At 45.4% G+C, this 22,127-nt stretch overlaps 1 protein-coding gene across 2 annotated transcripts in view; it reads right to left on the bottom strand.

Moving 5' to 3' along the window:
- Window positions 1-3,931: 3,931 nt before the first annotated feature.
- The window catches only part of AP2A1 (adaptor related protein complex 2 subunit alpha 1), a 75,876-nt gene continuing 57,680 nt past the window's right edge, over window positions 3,932-22,127 (bottom strand). The window contains exons 16-23 of one of the 2 annotated variants that reach the window (XM_077259678.1): window positions 22,060-22,125; window positions 21,642-21,724; window positions 21,434-21,522; window positions 20,598-20,722; window positions 20,360-20,476; window positions 12,258-12,327; window positions 11,847-11,981; window positions 3,932-11,256 (exon numbers count right to left, since the gene is read on the bottom strand). In XM_077259678.1, the coding sequence (XP_077115793.1) occupies window positions 11,179-11,256; window positions 11,847-11,981; window positions 12,258-12,327; window positions 20,360-20,476; window positions 20,598-20,722; window positions 21,434-21,522; window positions 21,642-21,724; window positions 22,060-22,125 (763 nt within the window). In that variant the 3' untranslated portion in view covers window positions 3,932-11,178. The remainder of the gene's footprint in view (window positions 11,257-11,846; window positions 11,982-12,257; window positions 12,328-20,359; window positions 20,477-20,597; window positions 20,723-21,433; window positions 21,523-21,641; window positions 21,725-22,059; window positions 22,126-22,127) is intronic. The other variant, XM_077259679.1, reaches the window with a different exon arrangement.

Here is a 22,127-nt window from a genome sequence, read left to right as displayed (position 1 = left end):
GGTATGTACTTAACGCAATGTGAACCTAGCCTTAGGGATCTCTTTACTGACGGAGACACAATCATCTTCTTGTCTAGGGAACTCTGTTTCCTGTTCCAAGCTTTCAAAACCTGTATCTGTAATCCCCGCGAGTGGAATTGGCTCCATTTCACACAGGGTATGCATGCTGTCATAAAGCCCAGAATCCTCATTGCCTCTCTTATGGAGGGGGTACTCCTTCTGAATTGATGTATGTGCCTGATCAAGGCCTCCTGTCTGTCTTCCGGTGAAAAAGATGTTCTGACGTTGGAGTCTAATATGAGCCCCAAAAATTTTGTTCTGGAATTTGGGACCAGGCAAGATTTCTTCCAATTCACAATCCACCCCAGGTCCTGTAGGATGGAGAGTGTGAAGCTGCAGTCTATTTTGAGAAGTTTCTCTGATCTCGCCATTATCAGAACGTCGTCCAGATATGGCACTATGGCCACATTCTGGTTTCTTAGATAGGCTACAACTTCTGACATTAGTTTGGTGAATATTCTGGGCACCGAAGCAAGCCCGAAGGGGAGACATCTGAACTGGAAGTGATAAATTATTCCTGTGTTCATTAGGGCGAATCTCAGAAACTTTTGGTAGGAAGTGTGTATTGGGACATGGTAGTATGCATTGCTTAGATCTAAGGTGCACATCACCATGTCTTTGTCTATGAGAGGAGTTGTGGACTTTATGGATTCCATCCTGAATCTTTTGTACCGGACCCACCTGTTCAGGGGTTTTAAATTTATAATCGTTCGGGAGTCCCCCAAAGGTTTTTTTATTGAAAACAAATGGGAGTAATGGCCTTTGCCTCTTTCTGAGATGGGTACTGGGATTATTGCGTCTATCAACTCCTGGATGTTTGTCCACATAGAGGAGTCTGAGAGCGGACAGGGTCGGGTTACAACAATTCTTTCTGGGGGACTGCTGGAGAACTCTAGCTTGTACCCCTGAGCAATTACCTGCAGAATCCAAGGATTTTGGGATATTTTCTGCCAACCCCCTAGAAATTTTTGTAACCGACCACCCACCTTGATGTCATTTATTCGGCTTTCCTGCACCTGCACTTGGGAAGATGGAGTCTTTACCCTTTCCACCCTTGGGATAAGACCACCTCCCAGTCTTACCTTTCCCCCTGTAGTCTGGCTTCTGACTAGGTCGGGATCTACGAAAGGGCTGGTGGTACTTTGCATTTTCCTCAGGGAACCCCTTCTTTTTATCTGAGGCTTTTTCTAAGATGTCATCTAGAATAGGCCCAAATACTTTATTCCCTGAGAATGGGATTCCGCACAATTTATTTTTTGATTGGATATCCCCCGATCAAGCCTTTAGCCAGATAGCTCTTCTGGCCGCGTTGGATAAGGACTCGCTTCTGGCAGCGAAGCGCACGGATTCTGCTGAAGCGTCTGCCATAAAGCCTGTTGCAAGCTTAATTATCGGTATTGATTTGAGAATAACATCTCTGGAAGTCTTCGCTTTGAGATGTTCCTCCAAATCATCTATCCATAGATGCATTGACCGGGCTACCGATGTTGCAGCTATATTGGCCCGTATTATTGCTGCAGAGGATTCCCAAGTTCTCCTAAGCAGTCCATCTGCTTTGCGATATGCGATATATTGAATCCTTTAAAGCGGAGGAGTCCTCAAATGGAATTGAGGTCTTCTGCAACACTTTTGCCAACGGAACATCAATCTTGGGAACTTCATCCCACACTTTAATGTCCTCTGGAATATAAGGCAAACCGAGTCTGAAATCTCTGGGTACTACTTAGTCTTTTCTCCGCTTTCTGCCATTCTTCTAGGATCATGGAACGGATGTGATTATTAACTGGAAAAACCTTTGTGACCTGGACATGTAATCCGCCAAACATTTCATCCTGGATCGAGGTCTCCTCTGGCGTGTCCTGTAACTGCATGGTGTTACGAACTGCATGAAGAAGCTCATCTGTATCTGCCGCCGAGAAGAGATAGCTCTTCCCTCTGCCCAATGATCCGTCTCTTTCCTCCTGGTCTGAATCCTCCAAAATCTCTCCTTCGGAGGAGGGACTAGACTCTCTTGGCCTTTTCCGTGATGTTTACGGTTCCGACTGGCTTGTCTGGGGAAGATTCAAGCTTGAGATGGATGCCTGAACCTCTTGACGAATCATTGTCCTCATACTGGTTAACAATGCAGTCTGTTCATCACCCACAATTTTAGATGTGCACGACTTGCATAGTGGCTTCCGCCAATTTTCCGGAAATTTAGCCGCACATATCGGGCATTTACTTTTCCCTGATTTTTTCCTTTCGGATGCTGGGATAGGAGGCTCTGCCTAGGATAGATAGAAATACATAGATACACCCTGTAGATAGGGAAGTAGGGGGTGAGCATTGTGGTATGGCTTAGTATAGCCTGCTCACGTGCCCCTGAAGCTGGTCAGTCCCCGCAGGTCTGGCTGTTTCCTCCATAGTGAGGACAGTTTTAACCATATAGCCGAGTGCTCCCTTTGTCAGGATGGCCGGCGACATAAAGACCCCTTTAAGACGTTTATATAGGATTTACCTGGTTGATCCTACCCTCCTTACCGCCGCTGCGGTTTACCGTGCTGTAATGCCCCGAGGCCGGCGCTGCTACCGGCGCCATGCTCCCACGCTGCCGCAACCGGAAGTGACGCGGCCGCTGGACCCGGAAGTGACCACCTGGAAGCGGACTCTGGGGAACGCTGCGGCCGCTGCTGGAAGCGGCCGCCGCACTCACCCCCCGGCAGGAAGCGCCCAGACCGAGAGCCCCCTGAGCGGAGGAGACGGACCCGACCCCAGGAGCAGCGCTGCACTGGGGAGGCTGAGGGACCCCCCATAACAGGTATCAGCCGCAGATGTCTTACACCGTTGGAGGAAAGGCTTGCCGTTCCTATCCACAGTGGGACAGGAAAAACACTGGTGGGTGGAGTGGGTCCGGTCCTTTTAACTGCTTGTTGTTCCTGTCCCACTGAGGGTAAGAAGGACGTCCTCCAATGGTGCGGTCAGGATGATGAACTGGAAAAACTGGTTTTACTCATCCTCACCAAGTTCATAGCCGATTCTATAATGTTGCTCCAGGTGGCTGTTATTGAAGTCACGTGTCAATAGCAGGGCACCAGAAAAATGCCTTCTCCAAAACATACAGTTTAAGAAAATGTATTTTTTTTTTTTTTTATAAAGGCTAAACGAAATAATTTGGATCATAGGAATTTTATTTTTGGTCCAAATTCACTATGGCTTTTACTTTTTTTACTCTAGTTTTTTCATTCCTTGTAATATTTTGCACAACTATTTCGTATAGTTGAGCAAACTATTGCTCTATATAAGTGCAAAAAAAACAAACTTAAAAAAAAAAGCCTTCCCCAATCTAATCCATTTTGACGTTTGTGGTACAAAATCCTCCAGCCAAACTACAAAGGATAAAAATGACAAAAATAAATAGAAGCTTATTGATCAATCAGGGGACTGTATTGAGTGCACACTTTATAAAGCAGTGTAAACTTGACCGAAACATTTGGCTGCAAAATGAAATTGACGCCATGTAGAGCTGGAAACAAATGGATTAAAACGGTGCGGTCATCAGAAGGACGATGAGACGGGAATCCAAAGTATACGGTTTATTAGTCAACGCTTTTCGAAGTCTCAAACCACGGAGACGCCATGTGTGACCGCAACTGAAGAAGGTGGTATTCCTACCCAAATACTGGCTCTAGTGGAAAACCCTAAACTCACCATAAAGAGCCCACCAGGACCTTAGCGGCTGATAAGCGACGGGTGCAGCGCCATTGTTTTCCAGGCTCCCGTCATAAATACGATATATAATACTTGGACTGGAGAACAGGAGAATCCTCCGGTGGGCCGCCATGCAGGAATAGGCTCCGAATTAGTTTCACAATGTACAGAAATCACCTCAACATTCATTGAACAAAACTACCCTGTTTATTACATAGAAACACAGGCAAATTTGGGCATGAAGGTAATGTGATATTTGCAGGTAGCAAAAGAGTTGGCCACCAGCGTCAATATTACTGGCGGGCCCCTTGGCACCACCGTCTGGCACATTCAATGGTGGCACAGCTTTTGTCTTCACCAGTTCCTGTAATGCCAGGCTGAGGAATCGTTAAGTCGTCGCACATGATCTTTCCCAAACTCCTGCACTGACAACTGGATCCTCAGCAAAATTCCCTTCACTAAATAAAAAGTGCAACAATAGCAAAGAATATAGTTTCTAAACATACAAAATAAAAAAAAAAATTCCATGGCTCAACCTTTTTAATTCCAGGACTTTTTCTGGTGGGAATGATACAGTTTATAAAATACAGATAGAAAATATGTAAGTAATATGATACAGGACGCACGAAGCTTTGGCAATACATCCATATGCAGCTACACACGCACACACTCTCGGGAACGGGTAGAATAGCAGGGCAATAGGCGAAAGGGGAAGAAAAAAAAAAAAAAAAAAAAAAAAAACAGCACCAGCGAAAAACTGCACTCCATAACCACAAAAGAAAAAAAAAAGGAGACTGAAATAGTAAAAAAAAAAATAAAAATAATGAAATTGACATGACAAATGCATGGACGGCTGGTGGGAGGGAGTGTCAAGGGGTCCCCATGCCCCAATTTATTTTTTTTTTTCAGTGTCACTATACAAAGTATGTCATTACGTGGTGCCAGCCTTTTAAAATTGGGGTTAAAAATGAGGGTCCATCTGCCATCTCTGAAGACAAATCCGGAAGGTCGCTGGTGCTGCCTGACTATACACAGGGGCGTAATACAATTTAAAGGGCTTCTCCCCAGGTACAGAATATTGATGGACCATTATTAGGATCTGATTGGTGGCGCCATCTGTCACCTATCGGCCAACCGAGGGTGGGACGTTCCGAAAAACCAGAAGACAATCCCCTTTAAAAAGGCTTCCACATTCAGGAGCTTCCATCTGCTCCTAAAGTAAATAACCAAATTAAAGGGGTATTCCCATCTTCAAGATCCTCTCCCAATATTTAGCAGATGTAACAATAATATTAGCAAATACATCAAATTAGAAATGTAGTATAGTTCTTCTGATTAGCTTTGTATCGTATCTCATATGCAGGGCATTGCAGTAGCTTAACCCCTTCATGACCCAGCCTATTTTGACCTTAATGACCTGGCCGTTTTTTGCAATTCTGACCAGTGTCCCTTTATGAGGTAATAACTCAGGAACGCTTCAACGGATCCTAGCGATTCTGAGATTGTTTTTTCGTGACATATTGGGCTTCATGTTAGTGGTAAATTTAGGTCGATAATTTTTGCGTTTATTTGTGAAAAAAATGGAAATTTGGCGAAAATTTTGAAAAATTCGCAATTTTCAAATTTTGAATTTTTATTCTGTTAAACGAGAGAGTTATGTGACACAAAACAGTTAATAAATAACATTACCCACATGTCTACTTTACATCAGCACAATTTTGGAAACAAAATTTTTTTTTGCTAGGAAGTTATAAGGGTTAAAATTTGACCAGCGATTTCTCATTTTTACAACAAAATTTACAAAACCATTTTTTTTAGGGACCACCTCACATTTGAAGTCAGTTTGAGGGGTCTATATGGCTGAAAATACCCAAAAGTGACACCATTCTCAAAACTGCACCCCTCAAGGTACTCAAAACCACATTCAAGAAGTTTATTAACCCTTCAGGTGTTTCACAGCAGCAGAAGCAACATGGAAGGAAAAAATGAACATTTAACTTTTTAGTTACAAAAATGATCTTTTAGCAACAATTTTTTTATTTTCCCAAGGGTAAAAAGAGAAACTGGACTCCAAAAGTTATTGTACAATTTGTCCTGAGTACGCCGATACCTCATATGTGGGGGGAACCACTGTTTGGGCGCACGACAGGGCTCGGAAGGGAAAGAGCGCCATTTGACTTTTTCAATGAAAAATTAGCTCCAATCTTTAGCGGACACCATGTCGCGTTTGGAGAGCCCCTGTGTGCCTAAACATTGGAGCTCCCCCACATGTGACCCCATTTTGGAAACTAGACCCCCCAAGGAACTTATCTAGATGCATAGTGAGCACTTTGAATCCCCAAGTGCTTCACAAATTGATCCGTAAATATGAAAAAGTACTTTGTTTTCACCAAAAATTTCTTTTAGCCTCAATTTGTTCATTTCCACATGGGCAACAGGATAAAATGGATCCTAAAATGTGTTGGGCAATTTCTCCTGAGTACAGCGATACCTCACATGTGGGGGTAAACCACTGTTTGGGCACACGGCAGGGCTCAGAAGGGAAGGAGCGCCATTTTACTTTTTGAATGAAAAATTAGCTCCAATCGTTAGCGGACACCATGTCGCGTTTGGAGAGACCCCGTGTGCCTAAACATTGGAGCTGCCCCACGTGTGACCCCATTTTGGAAACTAGACCTCCCATGGAACTTATCTAGATGTGCGGTGACCACTTTAAACCCCCAAGTGCTTCACATAAGTTTATAACGCAGAGCCGTGAAAATAAAAAATCTTTTTTCTTTCCTCAAAAATTATTTTTTAGCCCGCAATTTTTTATTTTTACAAGAGTAACAGGAGAAATTGGACCCCAAAAGTTGTTGTCCAGTTTGTCCTGAGTACGCTGATACCCCATATGTGGGGGGGAACCACTGTTTTGGCACACGTCAGGGCTCGGAAGGGAAGTAGTGATGTTTTGGAATGCAGACTTTGATGGAATGGTCTGCAGGCATCATGTTACGTTTGCACAGCCCCTGATGTGCCTAAACAGTAGAAACCCCCCACAAGTGACCCCATTTTGGAAACTAGACCCCCAAGGAACTTATCTAGATATGTGGTGAGCACTTTGAACCCCCAAGTGCTTCACAGAAGTTTACAATGCAGAGCCGTGAAAATAAAAAATCATTTTTCTTTCCTCAAAAATGATGTTTTAGCAAGCAACTTTTTATTTTCACAAGGGTAAAAGAAGAAATTGGACCCCAATGGTTATTGCCCAGTTTGTCCCGAGTATGCTGGTACCCCATATGTGGGGGTAAACCACTGTTTTGGCACACATCGGGGCTCGGAAGGGAAGTAGTGACGTTTTGAAATGCAGACTTTGATGGAATGGTCTGCGGGCGTCACGTTGCATTTTCAGTGCCCCTGATGTGCCTAAACAGTAGAAAACCCCCACAAGTGACCCTATTTTGGAAACTAGACCCCCAAAGGAACTTATCTAGATATGTGGTGAGCACTTTGAACCCCCAAGTGCTTCACAGAAGTTTACAACGCAGAGCCGTGAAAATAAAAAAATTTTCTTTCCTCAAAAATGATGTTTTAGCAAGCAATTTTTTATTTTCACAAGGGTAACAGGAGAAATTGGACCCCAATAATTGTTGCCCAGTTTGTCCCGAGTATGCTGGTACCACATATGTGGGGGTAAACCACTGTTTGGGCGCACGTCGGGGCTCGGAAGCGAGGGAGCACCATTTGACTTTTTGAACGCAAGATTGGCTGGAATCAATGGTGGCGCCATGTTGCGTTTGGAGACCCCTGATGTGCCTAAACAGTGGAAACCCCTCAATTCTAACTCCAACACTAACCCCAACACACCCCTAACCCTAATCCCAACTCTAGCCATAACCCTAACCCCAACACACCCCTAACCACAACCCTAACCCCAACACACCCCTAACCCTAATCTCAACCCTAACCGCAACACACCCATAACCATAACCCTAACCACAAGCTTAATATTAACCCTATTTCCAACCCTAGCCCTAATTTCAACCCTAACCCTAAGGCTATGTGCCCACGTTGCGGATTCGTGTGAGATTTTTCCGCACCATTTTTGAAAAATCTGCAGGTAAAAGGCAATGCGTTTTACCTGCGGAACTACTGCGGATTTCCAGTGTTTTTTGTGCGGATTTCACCTGCGGATTCCTATTGAGCATCAGGTGTAAAACGCTGCGTAATCCGCACAAAGAATTGACATGCTGCGGAAAATACAACGCAGCGTTCCCGCGCTGTATTTTCCGCAACATGGGCACAGCGGATTTGGTTTTCCATAGGTTTACATGGAACTGTAAACCTGATGGAACACTGCTACGAATCCGCAGCGGCCAATCCACTGCGGATACGCAGCCAAATCCGCACCTTGTGCACATAGCCTAATTCTAAGGCTATGTGCACACGCTGCGGAAAACGCTGCGGATCTGCAGTGTTTCCGCAGCTGCGGATCCGCAGCAGTTTCCCATGAGTTTATAGTTCAATGTAAACCTATGGGAAACAAAAAACGCTGTGCCCATGCTGCGGAAAAAAATGCGCGGAAACGCAGCGGTTTACATTCTGCAGCATGTCACTTCTTTCTGCGGATTCCGCAGTTGTTTTACACCTGCTCCAATAGAAAACCGCAGTTGTAAAACCGCAGTGAAATCCGCAGAAAAACCACGGTGAATCCGCAGCGGTTTTGCACTGTGGATTTATCAGATCCGCTGCGGAGAAATCCGCAGAGGACCAGAATACGTGTGCACATACCCTAACCCTAGTTCTAACCCTAACCCTAATTCTAACTCTAACCCTAGTTCTAACCCTAGCCCTAGCCCTAGTTCTAACCCTATTTCTAACCCTAGTTCTAACTTTAGTGGGGGGAAAAAAAAATATATATATTTTCTTTATTTTATTGTTGTCCCTACCTATGGGGGTGATAAAGGGGGGGGGTTATTTACTATTTTTTTTATTTTGATCACTGTGATAGGTTTTAGCACAGTGATCAAAATGTACATTGAACGAATCTGCCGGCCGGCAGATTCGGCGGGCGCACTGCGCATGCGCCCGCCATTTTGGAAGATGGCGGCGCCCAGGGAGAAGACGGATGGACACCGGGAGTCTCGGTAAGTATGAAGGGGGGAGATCGGAGCACGGGGGGGAAATCGGAGCACAGGGGGGGTGGATCGCAGCACGGGGGGAGCGGACAGGAGGACGGGGGAGCGGACAGGAGGACGGAGGGGAGCGGAGGACTGGGGAGTAGATCAGGGGCGGTGGGGGGGGGGGGGGGGGGTGGACCAGTATTTCCAGCCATGGCCGATGATATTGCAGCATCGGCCATGGCTGGATTGTAATATTTCACCATTTTCATAGGTGAAATATTACAAATTGCTCTGATTGGCTGTTGCACTTTCAACAGCCAATCAGAGTGATCGTAGCCACGGGGGGGGTGAAGCCACCCCCCCGGGCTAAAGTACCACTCCCCCTGTCCCTGCAGATCGGATGAAATTGGAGTTAACCCTTTCACCCGATCTGCAGGGACGCGATCATTCTGTGACACAGCATATGCGTCACAGGTCGGATTGGCACCGACTTTCATGACGCATACGCTGTGTCACAGGTCGGGAAGGGGTTAAGTATCCATGGTTACGACCACAGTTAGTGGTCGTAACCATGGAAACCTAAGCTACTGCAATGTCCTGCACATGAGATACGATACAAAGCTAATCAGAAGAACTATACAACATTTCTAATTGGAGGCATTTGCTAATATTATACCTACTACATACTAGGAAAGGATCATGGAGATGGGTATACCCCTGAAAGTCTTTGCTACGGCCTCCGTAGATAATATCAGGGCTATGTGGCTATCCTTAATACAGCAGTCGCAGCCAATGTGTACTAGCCCTTTAATAAAGTTGGGCTGAAGGAGTAGTAGCACTACAAGAATCAGAGCGGCCTCTGGCGAGTAGGAGTGGTTGTTGGGCGAATGACAGTTTCGCTGGGCTGGTTGTGTGTGGCGCCCAAATTTCTGGGATGCAAGTCTTGACATTATCTATGTACCTCTCTGATTACGTATTAACATTTTTATAATATCTTATATATTTATATATACCTATATACACAACGGCAAAAAAATAAAATACAAACAATAAAAAACCCACCTTAAAAGAAAAAAATAAAACAATTATAAGCCATAAATGAGAAATAAAACAAAAATTAAAAAATATATATATAAAAAAAAAATTAAGCCATAAGTTGCAAGACAGGTTTAAGAATTGTTTTTTTGGGGGGGGAGGTAATGAGAACCTGCAGCAAGTGGGTAACAAAGTCGTTACGAGAGACAGAATCGGGTTTTGATCTTTACAGTGGTGGGCTAGTACTTCTCACTAAAAAAATAAAATAAAAAAACACGGGTTATTCCCAAAGGTTAGGGCGACGGTTTAAAAAGGAGGTTGAGGGAGGTCAGACATACGGCTCTGTGCAGACTTGGAATGACTATACGAGGTAAAAAATCCGTGTGGAATCACTGGACACGATACAAAAAGGCATGGAATGCTTCAACCAAAACGGACAGTCGTACGACAACACTGAGGAAGAAGAAAACAAGAAATGGGAGTCCGTCCAAGCAGCGAGGCTCGAAACATCTGAGAACAGAAACCTGCAACGTTCAGCAATACTCATTACTAGGACAGACTTTAAGGGTCGTAGGTGGCGGGTCGGACGGGACACGTTCCACACTTCAAAGTACGAGTTCACTGGCACAGACAGACGGGAAAAAAAAAAAAAACATGGTCTTGCATATATGAGACAGTGGCGGAATTTGGCAAAAGTTATTCCGAAACTTCTAGATGGTCGTCAGGTCACCTACCTTGTACCGGAAGTGATGAGATGCGGGTCACGAGTTCCTTAACATTCGAAAAAAAAGGACACGTAAAAAGTAAGAACACAAATGGCTGCTGCTTTACGGCGTCAATAGTGTCTGCATCCTTTCCGAAAGGGAAGGCAGCATGCGGACTTCTGATCCCTTATCCACATGGCGAGACGTACCCTCTAAGTCTGCATTTCAGGGGGCTTCATGCATCCCTGTCAGTCTAGTAAATTTATAGTCACGGCAAGAACGACAAAATCTAGTAGAACGACCACACATCTTATAACGATAGAATATTAATAGTTAACCTTGTCTTTTTTTTTTATACAAGTTGTAAAGTCTTTTTTTTTGGGGGGGGGACTTTACTGGACGTAGACCGCACACGCACATACACACAAAATAAAGACAAATCTGCAGAGAGGCCACCGGGGGGCGCCGTCTCTGCCGTCACATGCACACAGACACGCCTTTTTTGTTTGTTTGACGCATGGTAAACTGATTCCGTGTAGTGTTTGCCAGTTTTACTGTCTCTTTAGCAATCACATCCTTTTTTTGTTGGCTTAGAACTGCTTGGATAAGAGCTCACATAGGTGCTTGGAAACGCTTTCTTTGCTGGTTCGCAATGTCAGTCGGTACATCTGGGGGGAAAAAAAAACAAAACGATATTTAGGAGGAGGAAACTTGTAATAATATCCTAATAGCTGAGCAGATCTGCGGCCGGTGTCGAAACCTCCATGAATTAGCTAATACCGCTATTCGAGCCGTGCATTAGGGTGTAGTCCTCTCTGGCTAAAAGAAGAGGATCCTGATTAAGAAGGGGCAGTAGAGGCCCCCCAATGTGCACGACTTACCCCAGACATCCGTGCAAATCGGTCCAAGGAGCGTCACCGTCTCATAGATAAAAAGCTGTTACGCTTGGATCAGTCTGTGCTGGAACTGTTAAATCCAGCTGTCAATCACGGACAGCAGAAATTAACACGTACTGGGTGGAAGCGTGTCACAAAAATCGCCCATTTTTCCCCCCCATTTTTCAGCACGCTGTATGGTCAAATAAATGGCGTCGCTCAAAAGTACAGCTCGTCCCACAAAAAACAAGCCCTCACATGGCCATATTGATGGGGAAAAAAAAAAAAAAAAAAAAAGTTATGTCTCGTGGAAAACACAAAAACAAAAAATCGCAAGGTCATAAAGGGGTTAAAGGCGATGTAAGTAAAAGGCCTCGACTTACCTGAGCTTGGATATTGGGTTCTAAACGCAGTAAACATCCGACCTGTACAGATTTCGTCTGGATGATGCCAGCACCCACGTAGTTGTCGGGATTAGGATCCACATTTTCTAGCAGAGCAGAACCGAAGCCCAATAACTGGCAAAGTGGGAGAAAAACAAAATCTAAGACCCTGGTGGTGGAATGCCATGAAGCACCGAGCGCCTATGGTTGGTTTGAACGGTCGTTCTGTGCTGACAGTCCCTTTTAACCAGCAATTTAACCTATCAGAAGGTCCATTACATTGTTGTGTTTTTTGTTTTGTTTGTTTTTTTTATAGCTGAGCCAGCCCCTTTCTCTGTCTAATATAGTGGTCGTGTCAAAACGGGGCTGGCTCAGCTACTGAGATCAATGGTTCTTCGTACAAGAACTTACCTTTGCTTTCGTCACTTCAGAATCCATGGGATGGTTGGCTTTAAAAATTTTCTGTGCTTCTTGTTGAGGCCTGTAAACAAGGAAAAATTAATGAATTGAGTAGATTTAAAAAAAAAAAATAGTGCATATATTTAGGGCTAAAATAAAAAATTACATTAAAAATGTTGCAAAGGTTGGTTTTTACAGCCTTAATGTTTCTAGAAGGCAAAATTGTGCAACACTGTAATGAAACCCAATTGCAAAAATTATTTTTAACCTCTTCACGACATGGCCAATTTCCATTTTTGCTTTTTCCTCCCCTTCTTCCCAGAACCATAACTCTCTTATTTTTATGTCCACATTAACATATGAGGGCTTGTTTTTTGCGGGATGAGTTGTACTTTTGAATGACACCATTTTTGGAATTGTTTTTACGGTGTATATTTTGTGGTAAAAATTACCTTGCAGTATGATTCTCCTCAACAATACGATTACGATGACAACAAACCTGTCCATTTTTTTTATTATTATTTTGGTGGTGAATAAAAAAATCTCAAGTTTGCAAAGAAAAAAAAAAAAAATTGGGGGGTTGTGTCGCTATTTTCTGACACCCATAACATTTTTATTTTTTGACCGATTGAGCTGTGTGATGGCTCATTTTTTGCAGGGCAAGATAACGTTTTTACTAATACCATTTTCGGATACATGCGACTTTTCGATCACTTGCTACAGCCTCTTTTTGTGGAGGTCAGGCAACCAAAAAAAAAGAAGGATTTTGGTACTCACCGTAAAATCTCTTTCTTGCAGCCTTCATTGGGGACACATGTAACCTAGCGGAGTATGCTGCTGTTGCTAGGAGGCTGACACCAGGCCAAAAAAAAATTAGCTCCTCCTAGGCAGTGTACACCCAATCGGCACAAATTTTGTCAGTTAGTGAAAAAGCAGTAGGAGAAGGCACAACATAGGCAGAAAAATCAGGGAGTGAGTGGTGTTCCCCAATGAAGGCTCCAAGAGAAAATTTACAGTGAGTACCAAAAATCTTTCTTTCTTAATCGCTTCACTGGTGGACACCAGTAACCATGGGACGTCCCAAAGCAGTCACAAGGGAGGGAACCAACATTCGTGCTCAAATCAGGTCGGATGACGGGCAACCGCTGCTTGCAACACGTTTCTTCCTAGGCCGGCATCAGCTGAAGAGTAGGTATGTACCCTATAGAATCTTACAAAAGTATCAAGTGATAACCAGGTAGCGGCCTTGCAAATTTGGGTTGCAGAAGCCTGGTGGCGAACAGCCCAGGAGGCCCCCACCTACCGGGTGGAATGAGCCCCAGGATGGAAGGAAGGCAAAAAGACATGGGTGCTGTGTGACTATACTCACACCAATGAAAAACAGGGATTTTTGTGTACTTACCGTAAAATCCTTTTCTCCGAGCATCTCATTGGGGGACACAGCCTCGAAGGAGAAAAAGGCCTTCCAAGTCCAGTGATAAATGCGTGTGGACGAAGATTTCCTTGCCCTGATTATGGTTATGGTCTGTGTAACCTGGGACAAGAAACCTACCTCTCAGGACTGCAGCCTCAACGGCAATGCCATTGAATTGAGAGATAGAGAATTCTGATGGAAGAAGGGGACCCTGAGAGAAGGCTGACTAACTCTGAATTCCAGGCTCTCCTGGGACAATCTGGAGCAACTAAAATGACTGATACACCTTCCATCTTGATCTTCTTGACAAGTCTGGGGCTTAGAAGAAAAGGTGGAAAAGGTACGGAAGCTGAAACCAAGAAATGACCTAGGCGTCGTAACAGACAGCCAGGGAGTCGAGAGACCTGGCCACGAAATGAGGGACCTTGTGATTCATCCATGACGCCATCAGATCGACATTTGGAGTGCCCCACCTTTGTCAGATCTGATCGAACACAGGGAGATTAAGAGACCACTCACACGAGGAGACCCCCTGGTGGCTTAGGAAGTCAGCGGACCAATTGCACACACCTGGAATATGCATGTTGATATTGCTTGCATGTGTTGCTTGGCCCAAGTTAGGATCCATGAGACCTCTGACACGAAGGACTTGCTGCATGTCCCCCCTCCCTGGTGGTTTATGCATGTCACATCCGTGGCATTGTTTGAATGAATGCGAACTGATCATTCCGCAAGGTCTTGCCAGTGGAGAAGAGCGCTAGTTGGCTCTAATTTCCAGAAGGTAGATGAGAAGTGAGGTTTCCCAAGGGTTCCAGCGACCCTGGACTGTGTGATGAAGGAAGACCACCCCCTAGCCGAGGAGACTTGCGTCCGTCGTGACAACTTGCGAGTGAAGGGGAAGGAATGATGTCCCCTGCCGAATGGAGTGGGAGCGAGTTCACCATGCCAGAGACTGCTTCACTCAAACGGGCAAAAGTATGGGGTGATCCAGAGACTAGATCCTTTTGTCTCAAGAAAGGAAAGTTAGAGAGGCTGGGTAAGAAACTGCACAAAAGCATTAAGCTACTTACGGGTAGCGGCATTTTTCGGAGGCCCATGACAGCACTACGAGAGAGGGGATCCTACAGATACAAAAAGGGCGGCACCTCTCCCATGCATCAGTTGTATTTCAGAGCCTGAGAGGACTACCGCAGGTAGTGGCACACAAATATACATTATATACATTTTGAAAACAAAAATATCCTATTATATTGTAACTAGACACCACACGTGAGATCTACAAATCACACTATATACATATTAGGAAGTGCAACCCCCACGTGAATAGGGAGGGAACTAAGGGTTCTGTCATGGGCCTCCGAAAAATGCTGCTACCCGTAAGTAGCTTAATGCTTTATTTGGACTCCCATGACAGCACTACGAGAGATTTACAGAGATGCAAGCTACCTTAGGGAGGGACTATAGTCTGTAGCACCCTTAACCCGAAGGTGAGATCAGAGGAGGACCCCAAATCCAACTGATAGTGCTTAAAGAACGTGGACGGGGATGACCATGTGGCTGCCTTACATATTTGTTCCACTGATACTCCAGATCTTTCTGCCCAGGATGACGCCATGGCCCGGGTGGAATGTGCCTTTAGATTCTGCGGAGCTGGCCCCCCACCCGCTGTATAAGCCAGAAAGATAGTTTCCCTAATCCATTTAGCAAGTAAATATTTTGATACTCTACATCCTTTCCTTGGACCTTGGAAGGAAAGAAGCAGTGCCTCATCTTTCTTCCAATTATCGGTGACTGAAATATACTGTAGAAGAGATCTAACGTCTAACGTATGAAGCTCCTGCTCTTTAGGATTAGAGGGATTAGGAATAAAGGATGGCAAAACTATCTCCTGCGATCTATGAAAACGTGTCGCTACCTTCGGCAGATATGCTGGGTCTGGTCTAAGGACTACCCTGTCTGACAGGATTTCTGTGTATGGGGAAGTCTGGAAAGTGCCTGGATATCCCCTATCCTGCGAGCTGAGGTTATGGCAATCAAGAAGGCTGTCTTAAGTGTCAACATTTTGATCGAGGCATCTTGTAGCGGTTCAACGGGGGTTTTGTTAGAGAGGACAGAACTAAATTTAGATCCCACGGAACCATTCTGTCTTTATATACTGGTCTAGTTCTACAAACTGCCTTCATAAATCTCGCTATGCAATAGTTGTTAGCTATATTACAGGAAAACAGGGCACCCAGAGCTGAGACCTGTACTCTAAGGGTACTAGTAGAGAGTTTTAACTCAAACCCCTTCTGCAGAAACTCTAAGATTTGTTGTATCGGCACCCCTTCTTGGATATTAAATTTTGAACAGGTCAAGAACTTCCTCCAAGTCCTAGAGTAGATTTTCGTAGTTATTTGCTTCCTACTCTTTAGGAGCGTTTCTACTAAGTTCGGAGAGAAGCCCTTATCTACTAACAGTGACCGTTCAAACTCCACGCCGTTAAATGGAGCGCTGTCACTTGTGGATGGGAGACAAGTCCCTGAGAAAGCAAGTTCGGGATTTCTGGCAGTACCCAGGGAACCGATACGGACATTGTCCTGAGCCAGGCAAACCAGGTTCTTCTGGGCCAAAAGGGGGCAATAAGGATGATTTTTGTTCGATCTTCCCTGATTTTCCTCACCACTAGAGGTATCAGGTTCAACGGTGGGAAGGCATAAGCAAGCGGAAAATCCCATTTTATTAGAAACGCGTCCACCGCCAGGGCATTCTCCCTGGGTTTTAGAGAGCAAAAAACTTTTACTTTTCTGTTGCTTCTGGTGGCGAACAAATCCACCACTGGCTGACCCCATCTGTGGACGATATGGTTGAAAATGTCCTCGTTGAGAGACCACTCTCTGCTTTAATACGTTTCGGCTTAGGAAATCTGCTGTTACATTCTCTTTTCCTTTGATGTGGAGAGCTGTCAAAGATTGAAAATTGAGCTCTGCCATCTGGAACAAGCGATCCGTGATCTGCATTAATGTCTCGGAACGTGTTCCCCCTTGCCGGTTTATATAGGCGACTGCAACTCTGTTGTCCGACAGAATTCTGACGTGCTGGCCCTGCAGATATATGAGGAATTTTTTAACAGCCAATTCAACCGCCAACAACTCCCTTTGACAGCTGATGCATGGGAGAGGTGCCGCCCTTTTTGTATCTGTAGGTTTCCTGTTCCTTAAGGGCGGATCCCCTCTCTCGTAGTGCTGGCATGGGAGTCCGAATAAAGGACAGGTTTCCAATGCGGCAATCAACTTCCCTAAAACTCTCATGCAGAGTCGAAGAGAGTGTGAGGATGGGTGACTTCCAGCATGACTCACCAGGTGGATTGTAGAAATCTTTTCCACTGAAAGAACTTTTGGAGAGCGGTATCGAACAGCATGCCTAAGAAAACTAGGCGCTGGGCTGAGACCAGAGATGATTTTGCTGTGTTGACTCCCCATCCTAGACGGGTAAGAATGTCCAGAGTGACCTGAAGACTTTTGTAATAGTCTTGAAAAGACGGGCCCTTGATCAGGAGGTTGTCCAGGTATGGAATGATTACAATACCCTTGGAACTAAGAATGGCCATGACCGTTGCAGGCTTGATGGACGGTTTCCTCTTCTCTCGCTGGCACCGATCTCGCTGGGAGGAGGTCCCAGAGAAGAGAAAGGACGAAACTGAAGAGAAAATCTCCTGGTGAATGAACGTTTAGTCTTACTTTGGGGAAGAGGGGTACTCAGTGGTGTCCGAAATGAGCTGATCCAGTTTAGACCAGAAAAGTCGTGATCCCTGAAAGGAGAGGTTTGGTAAGGGACTTGGATGATGAGTTCACACTCCAGGCCTTGAGCCAGAGGATTCTGTATATGGCTACAATAATGCTGGTAACACTGGCGGAGCAGCTGGTGGCGGCAAGACACGTGGAAGTAGATATTTAGCTGTGTGGGCAATCGGGTCCAGTTTGTCTGCTGAGGCAGCTGATAAAACGCCCTGACGAAAGAGCTTTGCACAGGCAGACACAGACTTTGTTACCCATGTTGAAGCGAAGGCGGGACAGAGGCACTAGCAGCTTCAAAGGTGAATTGGCAAGGGCCCCGATCTGTGTCAGTTGAGTCCTTGATAGAGGAGCAATCAGGAATTGACAGGACAGTCTAATGGACAGGTGTGAGACTGGAAAGTCCATGGCTGGGGGTTCTGCCCATTTGCTGAGAAGATCGGGGCAGAAAGGATATAAGATATCCAACTGCCTTCTACCTGGGAAACACTTATACCGGTGTTCCCACGGCTTTGTAAAAAGATTCCCTCAAACACCTTGTGATTGGAAAACAACCAGAGAGGGAGTTTTGACTTTTTGAATGAGACAGACTGATCTGGGGCAGGACACTGATCTGATTGACGGCAGATATGAAGCTGTTGACCATATTGTGGAGCTTGATCCGTGTGGAATCAGAATCTGACTTTGAATCAAGGTTGGACCACGAGGCTGCGTCAGGGAAGCTGGAGACTTGAGGGAATTCTGAAGGACATAGAAGGAGAACCAGATGAGGAACTGGAGTGTATACACTTCCCTTATCCATGACCTGCCATACTCAGGGTGATGGATGGATGGATGCCTGCAATTTATCCAGAGGAACAATCTTAGCACTGGTGGTGCCAGACAGGTTATATAGACGTTCAAGGACCTGCATCAGGTACTGGGATACCTTGGTTAGGTCAGTTACTGATTGAGAAATGGCGACAGCCCACTCTAGAGATTGTGCCCTCATCCCGGGCTTGCATGGTGGTGGAAGGGGTGCAATCTGGGCAGAACGCCGAGGCCTGAACTGTTGGTCCCTTCTTTTAACAGAGGGCACAAATGTAGTGGATAATAGTGAGGGAGGCACGGGAGCGAGACTCCCTAGGTCTGGGCATATCTAGAGGCCTGGGGCCGCTGAAGAGAGCCAAGCCTCGAAAAAAAGAACACCCTGTACAGAGCCTACCGGTTCTGGGAGCATAATCTCCATCTGAGAAGGTCTGTGTGCCTGTTGGAAAGAAGGATGGTCATGGGGGGGGGGGGAACAGTTGTTGGCTGTGGCTGGAGCTGTAATATTACCGAGCCGAAAAGAAGGAAGCAGAAGGGCTTTGACCCGTCGCGCTGAAAAGGCCCGCTCTGTGGGTAGACAAGTGCTCCCATAGGAGCGAGAACCCTAGCGCGCTGACTGGCTGGTGCACACGTGGGGGAGGGATCAACCGAGCGCTCCCATACGACGGACAGCGAGCGCATGAGCCCTCGCATGCTGATTGGCTGGCGAGCACGAGGATGGATGTGTACAGGGGAATCGGATGCCTGAGAAACTGGGGAGTAAATTTTTCTCAGACATCCAGAGTAGGAAAGAAAGCGTGATGTTAGAGGAAAGAAGCTGGAGCATCCATAATCCCTGCAGATACCCCCGCGCCTGAATATCCAGAAGGGAGGGACAGTACCCGTCGGGTGGAGGTCCCGACTCTCTCGTACGAATCCCGAGGACGGCATCAGGCGCCCCCAGGTGATGAGGGAGTGGTCACTGGAAAAGAAGCGGGCGTCCTCCTTCCCGCACTGTTGTGGCCCCAAACGGTGCAGAAGATGGAATCGACCCTCAGGAGGGAAAGCTACCGAGGTATGACCACAGTTTTTCTCCAGGTACTGCTCCGAGGAGAAGGCTGGGGAACAGGCAAAAGGATTGGCTGACACAAGCCACCCTGGGACACGCTTGAAGTGTCGGTGGGTAAGGTCCTTCCTCGCAGACCAGAGATGGTACGATGTAGATGGCACCACACTGTTCTCAGCGTCACATATTTTGGGAAAACAGGGTGAGAAATGGCACCATGTTACCTTGCAGAACCTGAAAAAATGCAAAACAGTGAGTAACACACAAACAAGGTGACCTAAGGAGAAAAAGATGGATCTGGGATCAGATCTAGGTCTACCTCCTACTGACACTAAGCTAAAGCGAGCTTTATGTCGATCAATGGGGTGTACCCTGCTGAGGAGCCAGTTTGGTTTTTTTCTTGCCTAGTGTCAGCCTCCTAGAGACGGCAGCATAAACCCATGTTTACCTGTTTGCCGTTCTTGAATTTTTTTCCCATTTACGGTGTTAATCGGGTTAACCGTTTCTATATTTTGATAGATCTGACTTTTCTAAACGCAGTGATACCACAGGAATATTTTTTTTTTTAGATGTTTTATTTTTCAATGGGGGAGGAGGGTAATTTTAACTTTTATTTTAATTTTTTTCATATTTCTTGAACACTTTTTTACCCTTTTCACTGAACTTGTTAGTCCCCTTAGTGTACTTGAAGCTACGATCGTCCAATCGCCTGTTCTATATACAGAGATTACACAGCATCGCTGTATATAGCAGAAAACAGTCTCCTTTGAAACCTGGTCACATGTAAAATTTCAGCGGAGCTCCATAATGACAAGCATGGGGATCATCTGCTGATCCCCAGCTATGACAATCCATCGGTGACCCACGATGGCAGAGAGAATGACACACATGCATGCTGGAGCTGGAGATTTAACAGGTCAATAATCATGGGCAGAGCACCCGCAATTGTTAGCGGCAGGTCCTGCATGAGCCTGCTCCATACACTCGCTTCCGAATTGAGTTATACACGTACGGCGAATGTCGTGAAGGGGTTAAATCTAAAGAGAAAAAAATTGTCGCAAGATAATTCATTTACAGGCTGAGCTGTTTCCAGCGCTGGAAGAAGTCCTGGGACGGCATCTCGGTAGCTTGGAAGAACTTGTTGGTGGTAATCGGCAGTTTCAGTGTGATGTTTTGTAGTGTTCCTCCATACCTAAAGATGACGAAAAAAAAAAAAAAAAAAAAGTGGAGATTAGAAAGGCTCTTAGGCTTGTGTGTCAAATAGCTTATTTTTCTGGAAGCAAAAACAATACAAATTTAAAGTTGTGAATTACCTAAACTTAATATTAATGAGAGGTGCATCGTCAAAGTCCGTTAAGCACTCAATGTTCAGCACCTGCTGAACTTGTGCCCCTCCTTCCACCATGGGGTCGACCGGCTTGGTCTGAATATTGAGCTGTATTGATGAATGTTAAGGATGGTGAAACAATTAATGCAAACAACTAATAACTAATGCACAATTATTATTTATAAACGCTTAAGGAAAGCACTCCGGGTTTGCTTATTTGACCGTAAATGGTAATAACACAGAAGTCCTGTGTATGCCTTGTGTATACCCGATTTAGTTGACGTGCCATTTCCAAGTTGTCTGCCAACTTGATTTATTCCTCTGCTCTGATATTGTTGGAGGCTTATCAAAACTGCACTTGGTTTGTGCTCCGAAAAGAAGGCAGTGACATCGAACTATTGGTCCCTTACTTTACAGTGTCTCTAAAGTCAGGCTGCCTCCTGCTTGTAATAGGTTTCTCAGCCAGCTTTCAAGCAGGAGGCAGGGGAGACCAAGTAAAGCTGAATCTCATAGGCTACTCATCAGAAGATTGCTCACCTGGCATTGATAATTGTTGTGAATCCGCTTAGTTATATATCTGAAGCTAATCGCTTATCACTACTTATATAACTGTCTCTGTGGTTGACAAGAGAGGTGGAGTCCGTGTGATGTCCAAGAGCTGCCAGGAGTAGAGAAACAACAATTGATTGACAGGACTCCCGTCTGGCACGCTGTCGTTGACTTGATAGAAAATACTCAAAAAGGCTTAAAGGTTAATAAGAGCACTCATAACTATATTATAAGGGATGGTAATCATGAGCAGACCAGTGCATAAAGGATATGACTCTGCAGGTCACCTGGATACGACACGGTGGGTGTAAAGCTCTGGAACTGCACCGAGGTTTTGTTACCATAAAACAAATACATACGACCTACGGCAGAAGAAAAAGACGTTAAACATACAGCTAGAACAGCAAAAGCAGAAGGCAATAGCGCCATTTTATTGGCAAGCCATATTATGGGCCATTCATGTTCCATCATTGCTACTTACCCAAGTTCTGGCGGAATTCAGACTTCACACCGATCTGCAGAAGCTGGTTCTCAAACAAGACACCGTTATTCTTGCACACGAATCTAAAAACCACAAAAAGCAAGGAAAGGTTTCATTATGGGCTCTGCAGTAAGCCACGCTCTGGGAGAATCCGGCAGGATGAAACATACGGCCGAATCACACACATGCGAGAAACACCACCATCTAGAGGATCACACGTAGAACAGCAGACTGGGTGCAGTGCTCCTTCCCGAATATCTTCCCTCCAAGGTGTGGTTTCTCGATAACTTTTTGCACAAAGTTGTGTTGCATGCAGCCTGTACGGACACATTATACAGAACGGCACCGCAGAGTAAAGCGCCAGACCTATGTCCAGAGGCATCGAGCACACACGCAGGAGTACACATGCCTGTCTTACTTGTTTAGGAGCTCATCAGCCTCAGCGATAGGTAAAGCAGGATCCTCGGAAGCAGCAGAGCCAGAGCT

Source organism: Ranitomeya variabilis, chromosome 4 (assembly GCF_051348905.1).
Source record: "Ranitomeya variabilis isolate aRanVar5 chromosome 4, aRanVar5.hap1, whole genome shotgun sequence".
NCBI classification, from domain to species: Eukaryota; Metazoa; Chordata; class Amphibia; order Anura; family Dendrobatidae; genus Ranitomeya; species Ranitomeya variabilis.
Note: the sequence above shows the minus strand (reverse complement) of the source record. Positions and strands in the feature narration are given on the sequence as shown.